Here is a 20,512-nt window from a genome sequence, read left to right on the forward strand (position 1 = left end):
AAATATAGAGAAAGTACATGTTTAGTAACATTATTGCATATTTGCATAAGTATAACTTAAAATAAAGATTAATAAGCACTGTAAATCTAGTTGGTAACCAAACAGTTAACGGTAGCCATTGACTTCCATAGTATGAAAAAAAAACTATGGGAGTCAATGGGTACCGTCAACTGTTTGGATACCCACATTCTTCAAAATATCTTCTTTTGTGTTCAACGGAACAAAGAAACTCATACAGGTTTGGGACAACTTGATGGTGAGCAAATAATGACAGAATTAAAAATTATTTAAGTTAACAAACCTATTAGAGCTGTTTGATTATGGCAAAAATCATAATCACGATTAAAATGGTCAGTACTGTAATTGGGATTTTTTTTTTAACATGATTATGACTAAAAATGTATACTTTATACAACTTTAAATAAAGTTGCTATAACATTTAGATTTTAGAGACCAGCGAAATCTAACATTTCTCAATACCACAGAGAAACTCATATTAGTAAAAAAAAGGTCCTCAAAAATGATTGAAAATAATTAAACTCAGTAACACAATAAAAACAAAAAAAGCAAGGGACAAATACAATAAAAAAAAAAAAAATACAAATGACACATAACAGTGTTTTGATTCATCTTCCTTTGTTTCTCATTAAAGCTACAAAAGTCAACAGCAGTGAGTGATTTTCTCTGTCTTTTGTTGTTTGATTTGTTTAGCACAGTCAGCAGCAGGAATATTAGGCTGCTGTCACTTTAAGAGCTGCACGGATGCAAAACTTCTTCTGTTACACAGAAAGTTTTTTTATTATTATTATTATTCTCAAATGTTTACATTTACTTAAGACATAACTTACAAGTGTTTACATTCATAAGTGGAATAGGGCGCAATAATCATATTGTGATGAACTGCATAGCTCTATATCCTATTTAAAAGAATGATGGGACCTTATTATAAAATTTTACCAAAACATTATCATAAATGAGGAGTCCTTTAAGGCTAAAGGGAGCGTGCTTTTAATCGTGACAGGATGCATGAAATGCATGTGTGTTTTATCTCCTCACCGGCGTGCTGACAGCTCCTCTCTCTGACGGTGGGATCATGTCAGGGGTCAGACTCTGAGGAGGATCCACTCCTTTCACCTTCTCCTGAATCAGGTGCATCGCCAGACAGAACTGCTCTTTGGTGAGTTTACCGGTGCGCTGAGTGTCAGCCAGCGACCTGCAGACACAAACAACAGAAAATATAACTCTAAGAACACGATTAAGTGTAGCATAATTATAAACCCTAAGGCTGTGGGTGACTTCAGGAATGAGATTGTATTTTCCTCTTTAACCCAAACTTGACTGCCTCACCATATGTGTGCCAGCACGCTCTGAGGCAGCCGGGAGTTCATGAAGATATCCTTCACTTCACCTCCTCCAACCATCCCATCAAAATCAGAGTCAGCCAGTTCAAAGATCTCCTCGTACTGCTCTCGGTCTTCTGCTGGCACCACCCAGACATCAGAAAACGGCTGCTGGGATAAATATAGGGAACGTCTGGAATAGCATACAACTCGTATGTGCATTCTATGATTATTTTCTTTATGCATCAGCCAAAATATGCAGAGCACACTGTCTGAGATTCTTTATCCCACAAAGTCAGAAAGATCACATTTACGCACATAACCACATTTGACAGTTGGGGTCGTGTCAGTGAGAAAACATGTCGGATGCAGCATCTGTATTAATGGTAAATGTGTTCAAATTAATGAAATTGTTTGTTTTTGTATTTGCAATAAAACTAAATCTAAGTTGCATGTACAAAATAGCATAGTTTTGTCCAATAGCAAGAGAACATAAAACGATTCAATTTACAGCACCTTCAGAAATGGAATAAAAACAAAAACAGATGCACATTATTAATTTGTAGATCTAGTTTTGTTGAACTGTACGCAAAAATGGCACATGCAGAAATCATTCTGAGCAGTTTAATTCTAGTATTATTTATATATTACTACATTTTTCTATTCATATTTCAGGTTTTTAGTAATTAGTGACTTTATATTTTATTTATAAATTAATATATAGATAAAATAAGTTTATTTATTTCCAATTAGTAATTTTGCTGCTTGAAGTTTAACTAAACTAGAAGTTTTTCATCTAATATTTATATTTGATTTTAGCCTTATTTTTTAGGTTTTTGATAATTACTCTGATATTTAGTTTCATAATTCCTCTGATTGCTTTTTATATGTGTAAAATACACATCACTTGTTACAATAAATATGCAAAATAGCTACACCATGTGACATCAGTGAAGTTTGCATGATACTTCACCTAATATTAATTTAACAGTAAATATAGCACACTAATATTCCTTTCAGAATGCATAAATGCCAAAAACTTCATCGTTCATAAACTTCAAATGGTTCAATCTCTTTTGCTCTCTGGATGCTCATGTAGTTAAATAAGTAAAAGATATTTTAAATGAGAATAGTTCTGTATATGTTAGGCACTGAGTAACTAATAATGAACTGCATTACTTGGTCAAACAACTGTAGGTTGTGTTTGGCTTCCAAACAACGTTTAAAATCAAGCAGAAACAAGCTTTCTGATATTTTGCAGTAACTCTGTAAGCATGAAGACTAGAGCTCCAGGAGCTGATAGGAATGTGGCCGGACTTGTTTCATGAGTGTTCGAGCGAGACAGACAGGTTTACATGCAGGACGACTGCTGTTGTGTTCACCTGTGTGTGTGTTTGAGGCTGCGCTGGGGTCGGGCTGGAGCGCTTGAATGAGCTCGAAGGAGACAAATTTGTGCTGCTTCCCAAAAGCGCTGGCCGCAGGTTCTCCTTCAGGAGGAACGGACTAGAGGGAAGAACGGGAACTGATCCCGGAAGAGCGCTTGCCATCTTCTTCCGCTTGAGTGGAGGGATGAGAGCGGTAGGGAGGGTGGATGGCACAGACTCCTTCTCTCGGGCTGCATAAACCAAGTGCATCGCCTGCAAAAAGATGTGACAATTAATAAAATGAGTGAGATTTCTCAACAAATGGCTTATTTCCTTAGACTTTTTCTTAATAGTTAGATAAATTGAGATGTGTATATCATCTACAAGCTAAATAAAGAAGCTTTCCATTGATGTGTGGTTTGTTAGGGTCGGACAACATTTGTCTGAGATACAACTATTTGAAAATCTGGAATCTGAGGGTGCAAAAAAAAAATCTAAATATTGAGAAAAATCACTTTTACAGTTCTCCAAATAAAGTCTTTAGCAATGCATATTACTAATCAAAACACGTTTTGATATATTTACAGTAGGAAATTTACAAAACATCTTAATTGAACATGATCTTTCCTTATTATCCTAACGATTTTTGGCATAAATAAATTGATAACTTTGACCCATACAATGTATTTTTGACTATTGCTACAAATATACCCCAGAGACTTCAGACTGCGTTTGTGCTCCACGGTCACTAATATACACATTGAACAGTGTCAATAACATTAAACATTAAAAGTAATGAGCACAAACGCTGTTAGGAGAACACACACACCACTTTAATACTTAGTGTTTGAGGTTTGATCACATCAACCATTAACTTCTACTAATAAAAGCACATGCTCTTTTGTTGGACTCACCACTGAAAACTCATCTTTATCCAAGTGTCCATCTTTGTCAATGTCACTGAGATCCCAAATCTACAAAACGGAGAGAGAGAAGTCAAAAAAATAAAACTTTGTGGTATCATATTTCATTTATGAATATACTAAAGATCTAAGCTATAAAGCAAGTCAAATATTGGCAATGTTAACATTTTGTAAATCAGTCAGAATTGGTCGAATAATATCATAGGTAATATTATATTTTTTAATTATGTATAAACTGTATACACTAGCATTCAAATTTTTTTATAAAAATAAAAAAGTATTTTCTGCTCATCAAGGGCTGCATTTATTTGACCACGAATACACTAAAAACGTTAATACAGTTAAATATTATACAAATTTAAAATAACTTTTCTGTGTGAATATCTGTTAAAACGTGATTTATTTCTGTGATCAAAGCTGTATTTTTAGCATCATTCCTCCAGTCTTCAGTGTCACATGATCTTCAGAAATCATTCTAATATACAGATTTACTGCTCAAGAAACATTTTCTTACAATATCAGGCAAATATAAGTAAAATTAAGGGGCCTAAAGTGTCAGTAAGAGCCTTCTATACATTAAAACAGATATTCACCTTTCCAAGCACATCGAGAGGCAGGTTTGAGTTCATTAGGACTGGTTTCACTTTATCACCTGACAGCAGCCCACCAATCGGAGACAGACTCTCAAATATCCCATCATATTTTGCTTTATCCTCTGGCTGGAGAAGCCAAGCACAATATAAATGAGACAAGAGACAATGTGTGGTGAAAAAAACCTGAGAATATTTAAACACGTTTTTTTTTTTTTATTACAAATCAGATTTTATTGCAGTAATTCTGTACCTTTATTGTCCAGCTGGAATCAGAAGCTGAGGTTGTGATGTTCAGGGACGGGCTAACGGCGTCTCTCTGGAAAACACACAGACATTTACATGCATTTGCTTTAACAGATGCTTTTAACCCAAATAACTTACAAATCATCATGCAAACACAAGCGGTTAACTGTTAATATCAGCGATCATTATTCAACGGGTTGACAGTGATTGGAGCACATAAGTGTTATTTCCAAAGCATCATCTTTATTTATACACATGCTATTCGGCTAAAATCTACAGATAAACATGTGTGGATCATTGAATTTTCAGCTCAGATATATAAAGTGGCAATACTCACAAATTTAGGGATGGGTGCAGAGATGTTCTGGCTTGAACTGTTTAGACTGACGTCACTTCCTCCTTGAGCAGAAGCCACCAGCCTCAGAGCAGAGAAGAAACCCTTCATAGAGAACGCAGTTAAACCAAGGTTATTACAGTTCTTTAAAACTAGGGGGGAAAAAATAATTATAAAATGAAAATAGTTTTGTTACTTGCAAAAAAATTGCATTTCTCTAATTTTTAATAAAAACAAACATTCAACTTATTTTATTTCAGCTAGCTGCCAAAGCAACATTTTTATTTAGTTTAACTTGATGTGCAAAAATAACTACAAATAAAAATGAGAAGAAAAAAAAAAAACACAGAAATGAACACAAACTAAATTACTAAAACTTTAAAATGCAATCAGAAAATATAAAAACAAATTAAAAAATATTAATAAAAACATTAAAATAACATAACCCTGAACTCAAAATGCAATGCATGTTCATATAAACCCTACAGAGCACATTATCTTCAACTAGAAGACAATTTAGGCTATTAATTATTATATTTATTTCTTACACATTACAGTGCTTGGCAGCCTTTTTAATTTTACTAATGCTTCCATTTCTATAGTTTGAACATTGCAATTTTCCCATTTATGAGCGAGTGGGCCAATTACTTTTTTTCCCCAAATTCAGTGTCTGCAGTTTTCAACGTTTACATTTATTAAAATTGTAACAATAATAGGGCTCTATAAAATGCTTTTTTTTCCCCTGAAATTCTATGTTTTCTGTTTTAATTGGATTCCGTGTTTTATGACTGAATACAAATGTATATAAAAAATTATTGTAATCAAATGATCACATAAAACAAATTAACTAATCTTTAAAATGTAAATCAAATTAACATGTAACAATTCCTTTTATTTTTAGCAGACTAAGCGCTGCACAATCAAGGTTTACAAAACATTTGTGATATTCCTTAAAATGATATTTTAAGAAATTTTATCATTATTTCTTTGAGTAGTACACACTATTTTTCAAAGTAAACGGCACTTTTATTTTGGTGTGCCGTAGCTTGTTAGACCATTTGGCACTTCAGGTAAATGAAGAGCTGATATAAATGAATTTAAGACGTCAAAGATTATCTACTTGTGTAAAGGTCTATTCTGACATGAAACAATGGTATTTACCTTTTTATCCAAGTAACCTTTTCTCTCAGGGTCTGACAGCTCCCAGATCTGTATAGAGAAGCAAACACACAGTCAGTTTCTGCCAAGAGCTCTAGCGCTGCGTCTCCAAGCTTTCAGATGTTCAGACATGGGATAATTCGCTCGCACCTGACCCAGTGTGCTGTCTGAAAGCCCTGATTTCTTCAAGAACTGAGCAGCTTCTGCTGCGCCCACTTTCCCAGTGTTTCCCGGATCCACCTGCAACAGAGACAAAAGGCCATCAGCGTCACGTATAATATAATTATAATGATACTATACTTGATGACTGACAGTGGGAGCGCATAATATCAGAGATAATTCCATTTTAAACAGCTTTGGTAATTTACCTGTCTGTAGAAGCTCTCATATGCAGGGTTTCCACTTGATAACTGCATAAATAGAAGAGAAAATGAATATTGTTAGTTAATGCATTAATGTATTTCAACTAATCAGACTTTACTGTAAAGTGTTAGCAGTATAATAAAAAACAAGTAGCAGTTAAATATCAAAAATACGACAGTGTTTAAGTGCTACATTGAAAAAAAAAAATAATATAGTCGAAATATTTCAAGTCATAATACTAAGAGAATAAAGTTGAAATGTTTTGAGAATTAAGTCCTAATACTATGAGAATAAAGCCAAAATATTTCAAGAATAAAGTCAAAATATTTCGAGAATAAAATCGAAATATTAAGAGAATAAAATCGAAATATTACGAGAATAAAATCGAAATATTACGAGAAAAAAATCGAAATATTACGAGAATAAATTCGTAATACTACAAGATTAAAATCGTAAATAAAATAAAAAAATAAACTTTATTCTCGAAACATTTCGACTTTATTCTTGTCATTTTCTTTTTTGTTCAACGTGGCACTAAAACGCCGTCGTAAAAAAACAAAAAAAAACAAAAAACATATCTGGGACAAGGGTGAAAAAATACTTATTTCTTGTAGTATCAAAAAATCGATGACGTCACATCGATGACGACATGTGATTAAAACATTGGTTTCTCTCGATAAAGACAGAATAGATAAACGGTTTGCTGACATAATACATCGAACAAAATCAGAATAATGTTTCTGAACAAAATTCTGAACAATCCAGAGCCAGAAATCACATAAAAAACACTGATTAGTTCCGTCGTGGTGCTACACAAACAGCTGTCACGACACAGAAACAGTGGAAAAGTTGTAAAACAGCGACCTTGAAGAAGAAAATCAGTCAGAAATCAATTATTAGACATCATTACGATACATAACTAGGGAAAACTGAAAATATAACTATGACATAATCGCTAACAACAACAGATAACTGCGCCCGTTTCACCGGAGAGCCCAATCTCCGCGCGTTTACACTTAAACACGACATAACCGCGTTTTCTACAACCAGGGAACAAGATTTAGATAAATCCTCCCAAAATGTACTTTACAGTTCAGTTTTAATCAAACTTTTAAAGTCTTTACCTGACTGAGTGGCGTGAGCGCCGCCATATTTCCTGATTCACCAGCACGCGCGCAGCCAGTCAGGAGCCTGTCTCGTGAACGCGCAATGTCAAATGTAAAAGCCTGAGTTACGAATTCATTAAAGATCGTATTTTAGATGTTCATGAAAGAGGCGGTTTATTTTACTAAAGTAATTTTAATTAAGTTATTACCGAATTCTTAACGCATTGGCCCTACTAAGATATTCTGAAACAAACGTACGCATGTGGACAAATAGTTAATTATTATTTATATTATTAATCTAAAATTTAAAATCAGGTAAAAAGCATGTAAAACATAACACAGAACAGAAAATATCTAGAAAATATTAAATTATATAATATATTTAATCATATATAATTATAATAAATTGTATATGTTGAACTGTTATGGGAGAATGTGTTATAAATTTACTGTAGTTCAATGTAGTAAAATAAAGAAAAGGAAAACAGAAAAGAAAAATATCAGTTCATGTATCTAAATTTCCTATGAAATACAGCTTCAACTTTGCCTACATTATCAAAGTTTATTTGTGATAATGTGAGTTAAACTGTGTTCAGAACAAATTCATCTTGATAATGTCAGATAACACTTAACCAAAATATGATCAGGTCAAAGTGTCTGAATCATTTTTGGTACAAATTACGGGTATAATTTGTCACGGTTCACTCTTTTTAGCTATCTTTGCCTACATAAATGAACCATAGTGTCCTGCAACCACTAGTAAAACAAATATCAAAAATGATATCTGGTGTCTGAATCATTTTTGGTTTGATTGTACATAGCCTGTACTGTAAACTGTAAAATGTCTCCACCTTGTGTACCAAATTTGTAAATGCATGACATCTAGAAACAAATAATGTAATATAAATCAGCTTGTTTTATTACAGAAAACATATGTGGTGAAAATAATACAAGCAACTCCCAGAAACAACCTAACAATGCTTTCGTCTTTTTTTTTAAGCTTCCATGTTGCAAACACAAACTTATCAACCAAACCAAACAAAAGTGAGTACAAGTCCAAATATTTATTCAGATGCATGTGACTAAAGCTGATGATGAGCAAACCTTCTGGAGAAATGATGAATTTATGAAAATGTGTAATGTGTAAACATCTTCATCTGTTCTTTCGGTGTAATAATAACCAACCTGAATCATATTAGTATAAAAAAAGTAATAGTAAAATGTTCTGATTATGAAACCATGATGTACTCAAACTCACAAAAAAATCACAACTGCATGTACAATAAAGTTTTTTATTAAAACTTTGGCAACTCTCTCAATATGTAAAAAGGTGTTTTAATGTCACTAAACAGGATTTTCAGTACTAATCCGATTTGAACATCTGGGTTTTAGTTCACAGTGTTTATTTTAATGCAGCCTTGAAACCTCTGCAAATATCCCCGCATCCCTTAATTTAGCTCATTTATTTTCAAGTAACAAAAAAAAAAATTATATCAACTACATAATGAACATAAAACTCTGAAACTCAAACTGCAAGACATTTGTAATAAATAGAGCTGGAAAATAAAAGGAAATTTTACTGAATATCTTGTTTGGGAGATTCATATAATTACAGAACAAAACTAAATCATCAGTGCCAAAGGAACATTATGTCATTGTACATTTCTTTTGCACTACAGTACAAACATTCATTAGTCCTCATTGATGAAATACAGGCAGAATGAATTTGCGTAAATCCTTGTATGTTTTCTTGTAATAATTTTCACAAAAAAGATTTTGTTCTGCTCGTGTTTCAGAAATGAGGACTCCAGTTTGAAACCCAGCCTGTGATTTGATTAATCTCTTATTAATAACAAAAGGGCGAAAATCACCATCCTCCATTCTTCCGTTTCAGTGCACTTTGCGCTCATCACATTTCTGCAACGCAGAGAAACAACTGCTCAAGCGGTGTAACATCCCAGTAACATGCTTTACTGTGTATGGAAGTCTGTTTCCACTATGGGAAAACACAAAAAATGTATAACACATACATATACATATATATATATATATATATATATATATATTTTTTTTTTTTTTTTTTTTTTTTTTTTTTGACTTTTTATGTCATAGTTCGGACTTAATTTCTCACAAAAAAGTCAGAATTGCTAGATATAAACCCATTTGAAAAATTTTTGCCTGTAATTCTGAAGAATGTTTTTTTCCACTACAGAATAAAAACATTCCAATAAACACGACTCAAAGAGCTATGAGCTTCTATCTCACAATTTTAAGTTTAAATCTTAAAATTCTGACTTTTTCCTCAATATTATCAGTTTATATCTCACAATATTTTGTTTCTATCTTGCAATTTTGACTTTAAACCAAACAATTCTGACATTTTCCTCATTATTTCGAGCTTATATCTTGCAATTTTGAGTTTAAATCTCACAATTCATATTATTTTTCTGAGTATTATGAGATTAAATCTCACAATTTTTACTTTTTTCCCCTCAGACAAAAAGTCCCAATTGTGAGATATAAGCTGAGAATTACTTTTTTTTTTTTTTGTATTCCGTGGTGAAAACAGGCTCCCATAATTATAACAGTAAATCAAATAAACTTCATGAATTTCGTCTAGTTCCTTCAAACTAACACCAACATCTCGTACTAATATGGGTATCGATTTTAGAAACATGAAAGGCACAAAAAACCTGATAATAGATTTCAAACAGATCAGACTCCTGCAGCTGTACAGAAAACTCTTCAATAACAAAAAAATTAAATGTATAGGTTAAGAACTTCCAGTCGCCCTTTTGCCCTCTATGACATCATCACGACATCATCGCCGTCTCTAAGGACGCGGAGTTTAGAATGAATGCACTGCAGTCGTTTCCTGGCAACCACGGAATGTGGACGGTAATCTAGATCCTGCGTTACAGTTCGTCTTTGGGAAGAGCATCAGTGTCTCCCTCCTCCTCTGGAGACTCGTCCGTCTCGTCCTCCTCCTCTTCCTCCTCCTCGCCTTCATCCTCCTCCTCCTCCCCTTCATCTGCTTCTGTGCTCTGCTCCTTGTTCTTCTCCTCCTCCTCTTTGCGTTTCTTCTCATCCTGTTCCTCTTTCATTTTCTTCTCGGGACCCTGTGGCGAGAATATTTTTGTTTTGTTTTGTAATAAATGCATGTTTATTGCATATTCACTAGTTCAGCAGGACGCTCGAATCCAGCTCTTACCTTTGTAGCACCCCACGTTTCATTTCCGAAATCCTCAGCTTCCTTCACGTCGTCCGTGATGAAGAAGTTGTCAAATATAGTGCCGGATTTCACCTGGAGTGATGAAACAGAAACAGATATAAATCGGACTGGATGATCTAGTTTAATAATAATAATAATAATAATAATAATAATGATAATATTAAATACAGATTATAACATTTATGAAAATGTTTAAATCAAATAAATAAACTAATATTTATATTTAAACAATTTTAAGTCTAAGTAATATGTTGTTTTTATAATTTGGTTTACATAGCTTTTAATTACATTTATTTAATTTCAGTTAACATTTATTTCAAATAACACATTTCATTAAACTAATCCTGATATTTAGTAATTCTTCTGAAATGGCTCAAAGGTGTAAAAGAGGAACCATCATTTCAATCAAATAAATAGATGGAAAAACTAAAATTCAATAAAAAATCTTATTAACATCAACTGGTGCCAAAGTTTTCAGAAATCTGAACTGGCCTCATTAAAAGCACTTTACAATCAACACAATACGCTTCTTAAAATCTCATCGACATGTATTCCTGAATTACATAATTTATTAAAGTTATATAATGCTTCCTGAGGTTCAGTTATATAGTTAGTAGGGTTTTCATAATTATGAAATACAAGGCTATTTTACGGTAATATTGATAATTAAAAGAATAAAACAAATAATAAATAAAGTAAATAACTAAAAAAATAAATAAATAATAAATAAGTAAATTATTTATTTATTTATTATTTACTTATTATTTTTTATTATTTTTATTATCAATATTAGCATAAAATAGACTTGTATTTCATTATTATGAAAACCCTACTAAACTATAAGAAAATGTGCATCAGAATCAGAAATACACACACACACACACACACTTCCTGAAGTGCAATTTTCATAATTCAAAAATAGAAGGCTATTTTATGTTAAATAATAAACAATTAAATAAATAAATATTTAAAAATTATCTGCTATATGCTAATACTTCCAGATGTCCACTAATATATATTTTTTTTATAATCAAGAAAAATGAAAGGTTATTTTTTGGCAACACTAAGGCGTCTCACCTGCCAGAGATCCAGCCCAATGACTCCAATGTTGTCGAATTTGTAGATCTCGGCGTCAGGAGAGTATTCAGGGTTGTCGATTTCAGGATGCACCCAGATGCCCTTGTAGTTGGGGTTGTCGATCTGTTTGGGTTTCCACTCGCCCTGCACCAAAACACAACAGTAAATGACTTTCAGAGGCCTGAAGCGCTGTGGAGGCGTCCTGTTGAGGCATCTTCAAGCATGTGAATCTGTACCTTATACTCCGGGTTTGGGATCACGGCAGGTTCCCACTCTCCATCCATATCCTCATCCCAGTCGTCTGGCTTCTTGGCATCAGGATCGGGAATGTTCTCTGGCTTATCCCAGTCCTGACAACATCAGACAGTCAGTGTTAAAAGATGAAACCGAGGCAGCTGTGCCTCACAGGTGATGGGAAACAGAATCGAACCTCGGGTTTGGTGTCCGACTCGTCGTCGATCTTGGCGCGGTCGTCCCAGTCCTCAGGCTTCTTGGCTTCGGGGTCCTTGATCTTCTTTGGGGGCAGGAAGTCCCAGTCCTCCTCCAGAGAGCCGGACTCCACCTTCTCGTTGTCGATCTTCACCTCGTACGTCTGATCCGGATTCAGGATCAATGTGTACAAGTGAGTCAATTCATCATCCTGAGGAGAACGAGAGCGTTCAGTTAGAGACGATTTGAACATTTTAATTTCATTCCATGACATTTTTGTATTACTGATGCTCTCAACTAACAGGGCTATTTTTTTTTTTTTTTTTAAGTATTTTTGAAAGTTCAAATTTTTTTACTTTCAAACTTCATACATTAAAATAAATTTTAAAATACATTACAGGGGCTACAATATCAATTAATTTATTTATTACTTCGTTTTATTTATTTATGTGTTAACATTTAAACAACAAAATATTTTCTTCAAATGTGTAGATGATAAGATGACAATTTTTTTTTTGTCTAAACATTTTATTTTAATTTTTTGTATTTATTTTTATTTTTTTATAAAGTTCTATTTATATATACAGATCGTTTCAAATTAGAATTCAGTTAAGTTCAATACAAAAACCAAGGTTTACAAATAAAATCTAATTAATAACTAAATTTAAAAACATAATAGCAGCATTTCAACATTTTAATTCAGTTTAATCCGATGTACTAAAATAAGTACAATTAAAATGGGAATTTTTTTTATAAAAACTATATGCGTGCATATTTTTAAAAAAAAATACAAATTATAAATAAAGAAATAAAACAATGATTCACGATATTGATAAAATAATAATGTCGCAGTGAAACCAAAATAACAAAATTGTATGTAAAGTCCACAGAAGTGAATTATATCAGGATTCATTTCAGTTCAATAACGGTGCTAAAAATCAGAGTCATTATCCAATCAAACTTTGTTCTTGTCTGACAGTGTCAGTGCATTACATCAATGATATTACTGAATTTTAACCAAACCCTTGGACCTCACTTTGCATTTGATATCTTTCTTGATGAGGTGGTTCTTTCCTTTGTAGTTGAAGATGACGTGGACCTTCTTGGTGCTGTAGCCGCAGATATCCGGCCCTGTTGAGGTGATTTAGACAAGAAAACATAAATAAATAACCCGTTTCCTTTAATAACTCCAGGTGTTCACACACGAATGAGTCTTGGCTGACGTACCGAACATGATGTAATACTGGGAGTCTCCGTGCATGTCCGCCTGGTTGAGATCAGCCGGGAAGACTTTAACGTATCCGCCTCCGCAGTCGATCTTCTGCTCGTGTTTGACGGTGAACTGGATCACCAGAGGTTTGCCCTCGTTGCTGAAGGGCTCGAAGCGGGCGGAGGTGGCGTAGAAATGGGCATCCTGACTGCTCTGCAGACCTGTCAGTGGATAAAGAGATCGCAAAAGTCAAGCAAACTCAGCTTCTTTTGCTGAACCAAAGGTCTTTAGGGATGCAAACGCCTACCCTTGTCTTTCTCAGCGTCTCCGTAGAAGTTTCCAGCGGTCAGTTTGAACTGGCCATAGTCAGATTTGTGCTCGGAGTTCAGCCATCGAGTCTTCCAGGCATCTGTGAATGTGGATAAAAAAGTTAGAAGCAAAGAAATGAGGCTAAAAAGATAAAGTGAATGCAACCTGGAAAAATGCAACATGAATAGCATCCTAAAAAGGGAAATTGCATTGAAATATACAAACTGTTTCAAAGCAGCTGCACACTAAAAACAAGAAAAATAACGGTTTATGTCGTAAAATTCAACTTTTATCAAATAAATAAAATTTTAGCTGTAAAGTAGCTCTACAGAAGACTACTCTGTCATTATTACGTTCAATTTAGATTCAATTCAGTTCAGTAAACGTGTCAGTGTTGCAAATTTCATCTTTAATAAAACAAACCAAAGTTATTACAGTTTACTAAATCTAAAACTAGAATTATTTAAAAACATTTCCATTACTTGAAATAAAGTAAATGTTAACATGTTATAAATGTTGAAATATGATTACCTTCCTAAAAAGGAAATTGCATGCACATCAATTTTTACAAATCTTTTTTCGACATGATTGTGTTTATATAAAGTATTGCCAAAGCTTTAAAACAATAAAAGAAATGACAAGAAATATACAATAAAATAATAATAATAAAAATGACAATAAAAAGATTATATTAAAATGAGGTCCTAAATAATCAGTAAAAATACTATTTTTAATTTTTTATATATAAAAAAAGTATATATATATATATATATATATATATTTATATATATATATATATATATATATATAGTTTTGTTTTGTTTTTTTAAGACATACACAACATAAACATATTTATTTATTTACAATTTATATTTATCTAATCGTCAAAAAAACTAACTAACCCAAATTGTACGATAAAGCCTTTATCTATAAACTTGAAGAGGAAACAAGATGAATTAATGTGGTTTGCAGGTCCAATCACATTCCACACATGTTTAATGATTGATATTTAAGGAAGTTTGTGGAATAACTTAAGAAACTTCCTGTTCTTCTTGATAGACATATGTTTGTGATAATGCACCTTTTGCTTTCATTTGCACCAGCATAATTAAATGATCAAATGCATATACATAAACACATCTTGTTCTTTAACAAACCAATTAGACAAGGCCTGAAATGATTAAGTGGGCACATGGAATTTAAGCAGCTACTGAGGTGTGTGTTGTGACATGCCATAAAACTATTTCAACAGGTAATAGGATTTAGTGAGCATCACTGCTGCAGGGGTCTCGGTGGGCGTGGCTTCTCATTCAACACGCCCCTGAGTGAAAGACAGTCATCAGAACCTCTGGATCATTGTCCCAAAATATAAATTTTAACCTCTAATTGTTTATTTGGCTACTTTTAGGAGTACACAAACATACAGAAAGCTAAAATTTTACCTTTTTTTTTTTTTTAAGTTAACAAATATCCGACATGTGCCATAATTTACTACTTTAGTACTGTAACATACATTGTGCAAAGGAAAGAAAGAAAGAAAGAAAGAAAGAAAGAAAGAAAGAAAGAAAGAAAGAAAGAAAGAAAGAAAGAAAGATGCATAATTTTTGATGGTTTCATTTTTGCTCTGTCAAACTAATATGCATAAACCAATACTAAGTAATCAGATGCACTTTCCAAAGATAACAAAATTATAATTAAGCATCACAGCCTATTAATTATCCATTCGATAACCCATTTTAATATTACTTTTAATGTTGTGACCTACAAATCAACCATGACATCCAAGACTAAATGAAACACTCACCTCCATCCAGAAACTGCTCTTTAAAGTACACCTCTGCATTGGCAGCCAGTGCTAATAATAAAGCAGAAACGATCGGGAATAATGTAATTATTTGCATATTTGTTAATTTCAGGAATGAACCCGCACACTCCCTCTCTGCGATTCACGCTCGCGCTCTGCTGAGATCGGTTTATCCGTGGCTCCTAGAGAAGCGCGTGGCTGCACAGATGTCTGCCGCTGATTGGTCCACAGCTGACGCTCTCGACCAATCACAAGAGACCACGAAGTGCCTGGCTCGCCTCTAGCCCGGATACCGTATCCGCCTCTTGTGCTGCTCTCAGATCAGCCGTTACTGTACGCAATGACGCGCGGTCGCGTCACTTGACAATGGAGAACTGACTCAGGATCAGTTTATCAGGATAACAGCGGATAGAAGGCCGTTTGAGGGAGAACGCGGAAAACAAGTCTTATACAAATAAGGGGTGTTGTTTCCTCTGAATTCAGCCTGCTCTGCTTCATCTGTTGACAGACTTTGATGTGGTTAACCATCAAAGACAATAAACTGCGTATTGTGTTTGAAGACAACTTGTGGAAAAGACAATGAAAACCTTAAGTAATTGCATAAAACAACGTGTTGGATCTAAAATAATCTATAAAATGAATCAGAATTAGAGTATAATATCGCAATGCCAAATTTAGCTTAATCCAAGGCTTTTCTGTAAACTAATTCTAATAGTTAACTTTATGGGCCTGTATAAAATGTAATACTGTATATTCAGTCTTATATAAAGGTCATATCTTTTGTTATAGTTTGATGGCCATTATTTTCAAAGCCTTAATCCAGATGGAATCAAGATCTTGTGGATTCTTGAAAACTAGAAATCTAGATTTGAGGTCTAAAAGTCAGTTTGACCAGTTCTGCACGCTCATATCTGGATTGGGAGTTTCCTATAATTTCTACAGTAAAAGTTGTTGCAGGACTGTCATGCATTTGTTTGTTTTCATAGCTGATATGACAAGGAAATAAATATAATGAATGGCGAAACGGTACAAAAAAGAAAATCATGCATGCTTCCGAGGGAGTTGACGGTTAAATAAATGAATTTAAATTTTTATAATAACACTTTAAAATTATTTATTACTTGTCGGATCATACTTGATGCATCTTCTGTCTCACATTCATCTGAAAAAATGTATGCAAACAGTCACAAAATCGTCCTGCATAGCAATTATTAGCCCATAAAGCATGCACATACAGTCTGCACACTGAAAAAATATAAATATATAAAAAATAGTTATACAATTTAGACTTGCAATAAATCCAGTGAATAAAATCAAGTCCCAGACTACATTTTCTTACACTGAATATCCTGTATCACTCTTAAATGATATAACATTACAAAAGTAAAATGATTTCTGAATGTTGTTAGAGTTGATGTGCTGGGGGTTCATTTGAGAGGTTCACAGTTCAGTTGTTTAGCTGTAGATGGCGCTGTGACTCTGTCATCAGGTGCTAGAAGCTGCTTCATTCATGATGCACACTGATGATGTATTTCAATTCACTTTTAAATTGCAGCCTTTTTTTTTTTTCAAAACTAAAGTAATGAATATTTTAAATATATTCATGCTATGATTTTTTTGAGATTATGTTGCATGTTTAATCCAAGAAATATTAAATACAATTGTTTTGCATTTTAAATCCAATTTAAAGTCTGAGGTTAGAAGGAAACTGCATTTTCTTTTAGTTTCTGGTTCACATTGGAACTGGAATGTCAAGTACAGAAGACAACGGTGTCATTATTACGTTCAATTTAGATTCAATTCAGTTCGATAAATGCGTCAGTGTTGCAAAGTTCATCAGTTATGAAACAAACCAGAGTTATTCCAGTTTACTTAAAATACATGCAATAAAATAAATGTTAACTGAAACATGATTACCTTCCTAAAAAGTAAATTGCATTAAAAATACATTTTAATATAAAGTATTGGCAAAGCTTTAAAACAAGACAATAACTATACAATATAATAATAATAGCAAATGACAATAAAAAATACATATTAAAATGAGGTGCTAAATAATCAGTAAAAATACTTTTTACATTTTTATATATAAAAAATGATTTAAAAAGACTTTATTTAATAAAAAACATATGTACAATAAAGCCTTTATCTATAAACTTGAAGAGGAAACTAGATGAATTTATGTGGATTGCAGGTCCAATCACATTCCACACACGTTTAATGATTGATATTTAAGGAAGTTTGTGGAATAACTTAAGAAACTTCCTGTTCTTCTTGATAGACACATGTATGTAATAATGCACCTTTTGCTTTCATTTGCACCAGCATAATTAAATGATTAAATGCATATACATAAACACATCTTGTTCATTAACAAACCAATTAGACAAGGCCTGAAATGATTAAGTGGGCACATGGAATTTAAGCAGTATCCTGAGGTGTGTGTTGTGACATGCCAAACAATTTCAACAGGTAATAGGATTTAGTTTTCATCACAACAGTGAGGGTCTCGGTGGGCGTGGCTACTCATTCAGCAGATCACTTTATTGGACAAACATTTTGGACACGCCCCTCCGTGCAAGACGGGTCATCAGAACCTCTGGTTCAATGTCCCCAGAATAGAAATTGTAACCTCTAATTCTTTATTTTGTCTACTTTTAGGAGTACACAAATATACAGAAGCTAAAATTTAACCTAAAATTGTACAAGTTAGAAGCTGCTAATTTGATACATGATACACATTGATGATCTATTCCAATTCAGTATTATATTGCAGCCTATTTTTTCTAGAGAGATCAATTAAAAAATGTTTCGAAAACTAAAGTACGGCTATTTTAAATATATTCATGCTATGATTTCTTGAGATTATGTTGCATGTTTATTCCAATAAATATTAAATACAGTTGTTTTGCATTTTAAATAAAATGTAAAGTCTGATGTTGGAAGGAAATTGCATTTTTCTTTTGCTTCTGGTTCACATTGGAACTGGAAGGTCAAGGTATGTATGTTAAAAGTTTGCCTGCATTGCATGTATACACACTGCATACACAAAAACATTTTGAGTAGGATGGCAAAATGCAATACCTAACATACCGCATATCCTTACAAGCCACAAAAAAAGGGGAATCAATGAACAAGCACGTTCTCACTCCCCCTTGCCAAACCTTCTCATTATGGCATACGAAGCAGACATAGAAAAGCTGTAGAAATCAAACCTGATTAATTCCGCTTGCTTCCCTTATTATTTGCACCATAGAGCATGTTCCACTAATCAGAGAGTTAACTTCATCACAAGTTCCCCATCCCTGCACAGCATGAGGACCGAAAAAGCCACACAATCAATTCATTATTATCAGAAGAACCCAGAAGAATATATATATATATAAACACATAATATTTTTTTTTCTCGATTAATACACACACACAAACACAACAATTTTTGCAATGAGAAACAAGACAAAAATACTAATTAAAAAGCAGTGTTTGCTGATAATATTCTAAGACATTAGACTTTTGATTTCTGCTATGTAGATAATAAATGGGTGGAAAAAAAGAACAATAGTTTAACAATCACTGGCGGGATGTTTTGCATGGATCAGCACCATATGTTTCTTTGTAAAAGTGTAACTGTAGTTCTCTTTATTTTAGCATTTCTATTCATTCTGGAGATGCAGGTCCGATAAATAATGTGAGTTTCATTTTAGTCACCTGTCACGTATTGTTAACTAAAGCTAAATTCCTTTAATTAAACCAGTCAGCATCCATGTAGAAATCCCTGAACTGACATCATCTGTCAAAATGAGCAGCGGTCAGCCTCTTGACCTCTGACCTCTGCTCTGGCCTTTACTTCACATTCGTCAATCGACGCTCGTCACATGTAACAGGACGCCATAACAGCAAGTTTAACCACGTCACAACATCACAAAAGATTTGTTTTACACTACAACTCAAACAAAACTATCATTGGTATGTGGTCAGTTCCCATACTTCCATTATATAATATTCTGTCTTGCAAAATAGGATGTTTGAGAGGAAATAGATTATGTAGATATATTTTTCTACATGGCTATTACTGTGTTAAATTCTGTCATTATGTAATTTGATTTAGGAGGGACGTGTTAGTGTGTGTGTTTTGTGTCACTGAAGCATGGAAGCCAGCAACCGAACATAGGGCAATTAGGCCGGATCCTAGGGGCGAAGAGCTGCCCCCCTCGCTCTGTCCCCTGCGGAGAGCTGATGGACGGCCGGTCTCATCATCTTAACAGGCTGGCTTGGTGCCATTAACTTGCAAGGGAGGGCGAGGACAGGTCACTACACCCACAACTGTACACGCTCACTAATGAGGGGGGAAACTCTTTCAGTCACTTGAGCTCAGTGTCTTAGTTTATGTTTGATATTTAAAGGAACAGTTCATCCAAAAATCTTAATCTCATCCTCAGGTCGTCCAAGATGTAGTTGAGTTTGTTTCTTCATCAGATTTGGAGAAACATTGCATCAGTGTCTCAGCAATGGTTGCTCTGCGATGAATGGGTGCCGTCAGAATGAGAGTCAGAAAAGCTGATAAAAACATCACAATAATCCACAAGTAATCCACAGCACTCCAGTCCATCAGTTAATGTCTTGAGAAGATAATTTAATGCAGAAGTGATAATGCATTACTAAACATTACTTACAGTAATTAAAAGATTTAAATTACTAGGTAATTAAATTAGGAAAACAATATTATGGATAGCAGACATGCATTTTAGCCAAAACAACAGTTTGAAGTGAAAAAAGTCTTAATTATTTATTTGTTGATTACTTGTGGATCATTGTGATGTTTTTATCAGCACTCATTGTGACGGCACCCATTCACTGCTGAGCATCCATTGATGAGACACTGATGCAAGGCTACATTTCTCCAAATCTGAAACAAACTCATCTACATCTTGATGAGCGTGATTACATTTTTAGCAAACTTTCATTTTTTGGGTGAACTGTCCCTTTAAGACCAGACAACACCTACACTCTAAATTATTGATTTAAAA

The 20,512-nt window shown here is 33.6% G+C and overlaps 2 protein-coding genes across 8 annotated transcripts in view; both read right to left on the reverse strand.

Moving 5' to 3' along the window:
- The window catches only part of eps15l1b (epidermal growth factor receptor pathway substrate 15-like 1b), a 32,042-nt gene extending 24,501 nt beyond the window's left edge, over window positions 1-7,541 (reverse strand). For 5 of the 7 annotated variants that reach the window (XM_052534588.1, XM_052534602.1, XM_052534595.1 and 2 more), the window contains exons 1-11: window positions 7,443-7,541; window positions 6,324-6,365; window positions 6,106-6,195; window positions 5,959-6,006; window positions 4,801-4,902; window positions 4,471-4,536; window positions 4,221-4,346; window positions 3,619-3,678; window positions 2,723-2,977; window positions 1,348-1,511; window positions 1,057-1,213 (exon numbers count right to left, since the gene is read on the reverse strand). In XM_052534588.1, the coding sequence (XP_052390548.1) occupies window positions 1,057-1,213; window positions 1,348-1,511; window positions 2,723-2,977; window positions 3,619-3,678; window positions 4,221-4,346; window positions 4,471-4,536; window positions 4,801-4,902; window positions 5,959-6,006; window positions 6,106-6,195; window positions 6,324-6,365; window positions 7,443-7,469 (1,137 nt within the window). In that variant the 5' untranslated portion in view covers window positions 7,470-7,541. The remainder of the gene's footprint in view (window positions 1-1,056; window positions 1,214-1,347; window positions 1,512-2,722; window positions 2,978-3,618; window positions 3,679-4,220; window positions 4,347-4,470; window positions 4,537-4,800; window positions 4,903-5,958; window positions 6,007-6,105; window positions 6,196-6,323; window positions 6,366-7,442) is intronic. The other 2 variants (XM_052534611.1, XM_052534580.1) reach the window with 1 other exon arrangement.
- A 1,161-nt stretch (window positions 7,542-8,702) lies between these two features.
- LOC127938184 (calreticulin) lies at window positions 8,703-15,664 on the reverse strand. The gene is made up of 9 exons (XM_052534624.1): window positions 15,486-15,664; window positions 13,680-13,781; window positions 13,390-13,593; window positions 13,199-13,293; window positions 12,164-12,373; window positions 11,970-12,083; window positions 11,734-11,877; window positions 10,636-10,728; window positions 8,703-10,543 (listed from the first exon to the last, which is right to left on the reverse strand). The coding sequence occupies exons 1-9, from the start codon at window positions 15,580-15,582 to the stop codon at window positions 10,340-10,342; spliced, it is 1,263 nt and encodes a 420-aa protein (XP_052390584.1). The 5' UTR covers window positions 15,583-15,664; the 3' UTR covers window positions 8,703-10,339.
- Between the last annotated feature and the right edge of the window lie 4,848 nt (window positions 15,665-20,512).

Source organism: Carassius gibelio, chromosome A2, assembly GCF_023724105.1.
Source record: "Carassius gibelio isolate Cgi1373 ecotype wild population from Czech Republic chromosome A2, carGib1.2-hapl.c, whole genome shotgun sequence".
NCBI classification, from domain to species: Eukaryota; Metazoa; Chordata; class Actinopteri; order Cypriniformes; family Cyprinidae; genus Carassius; species Carassius gibelio.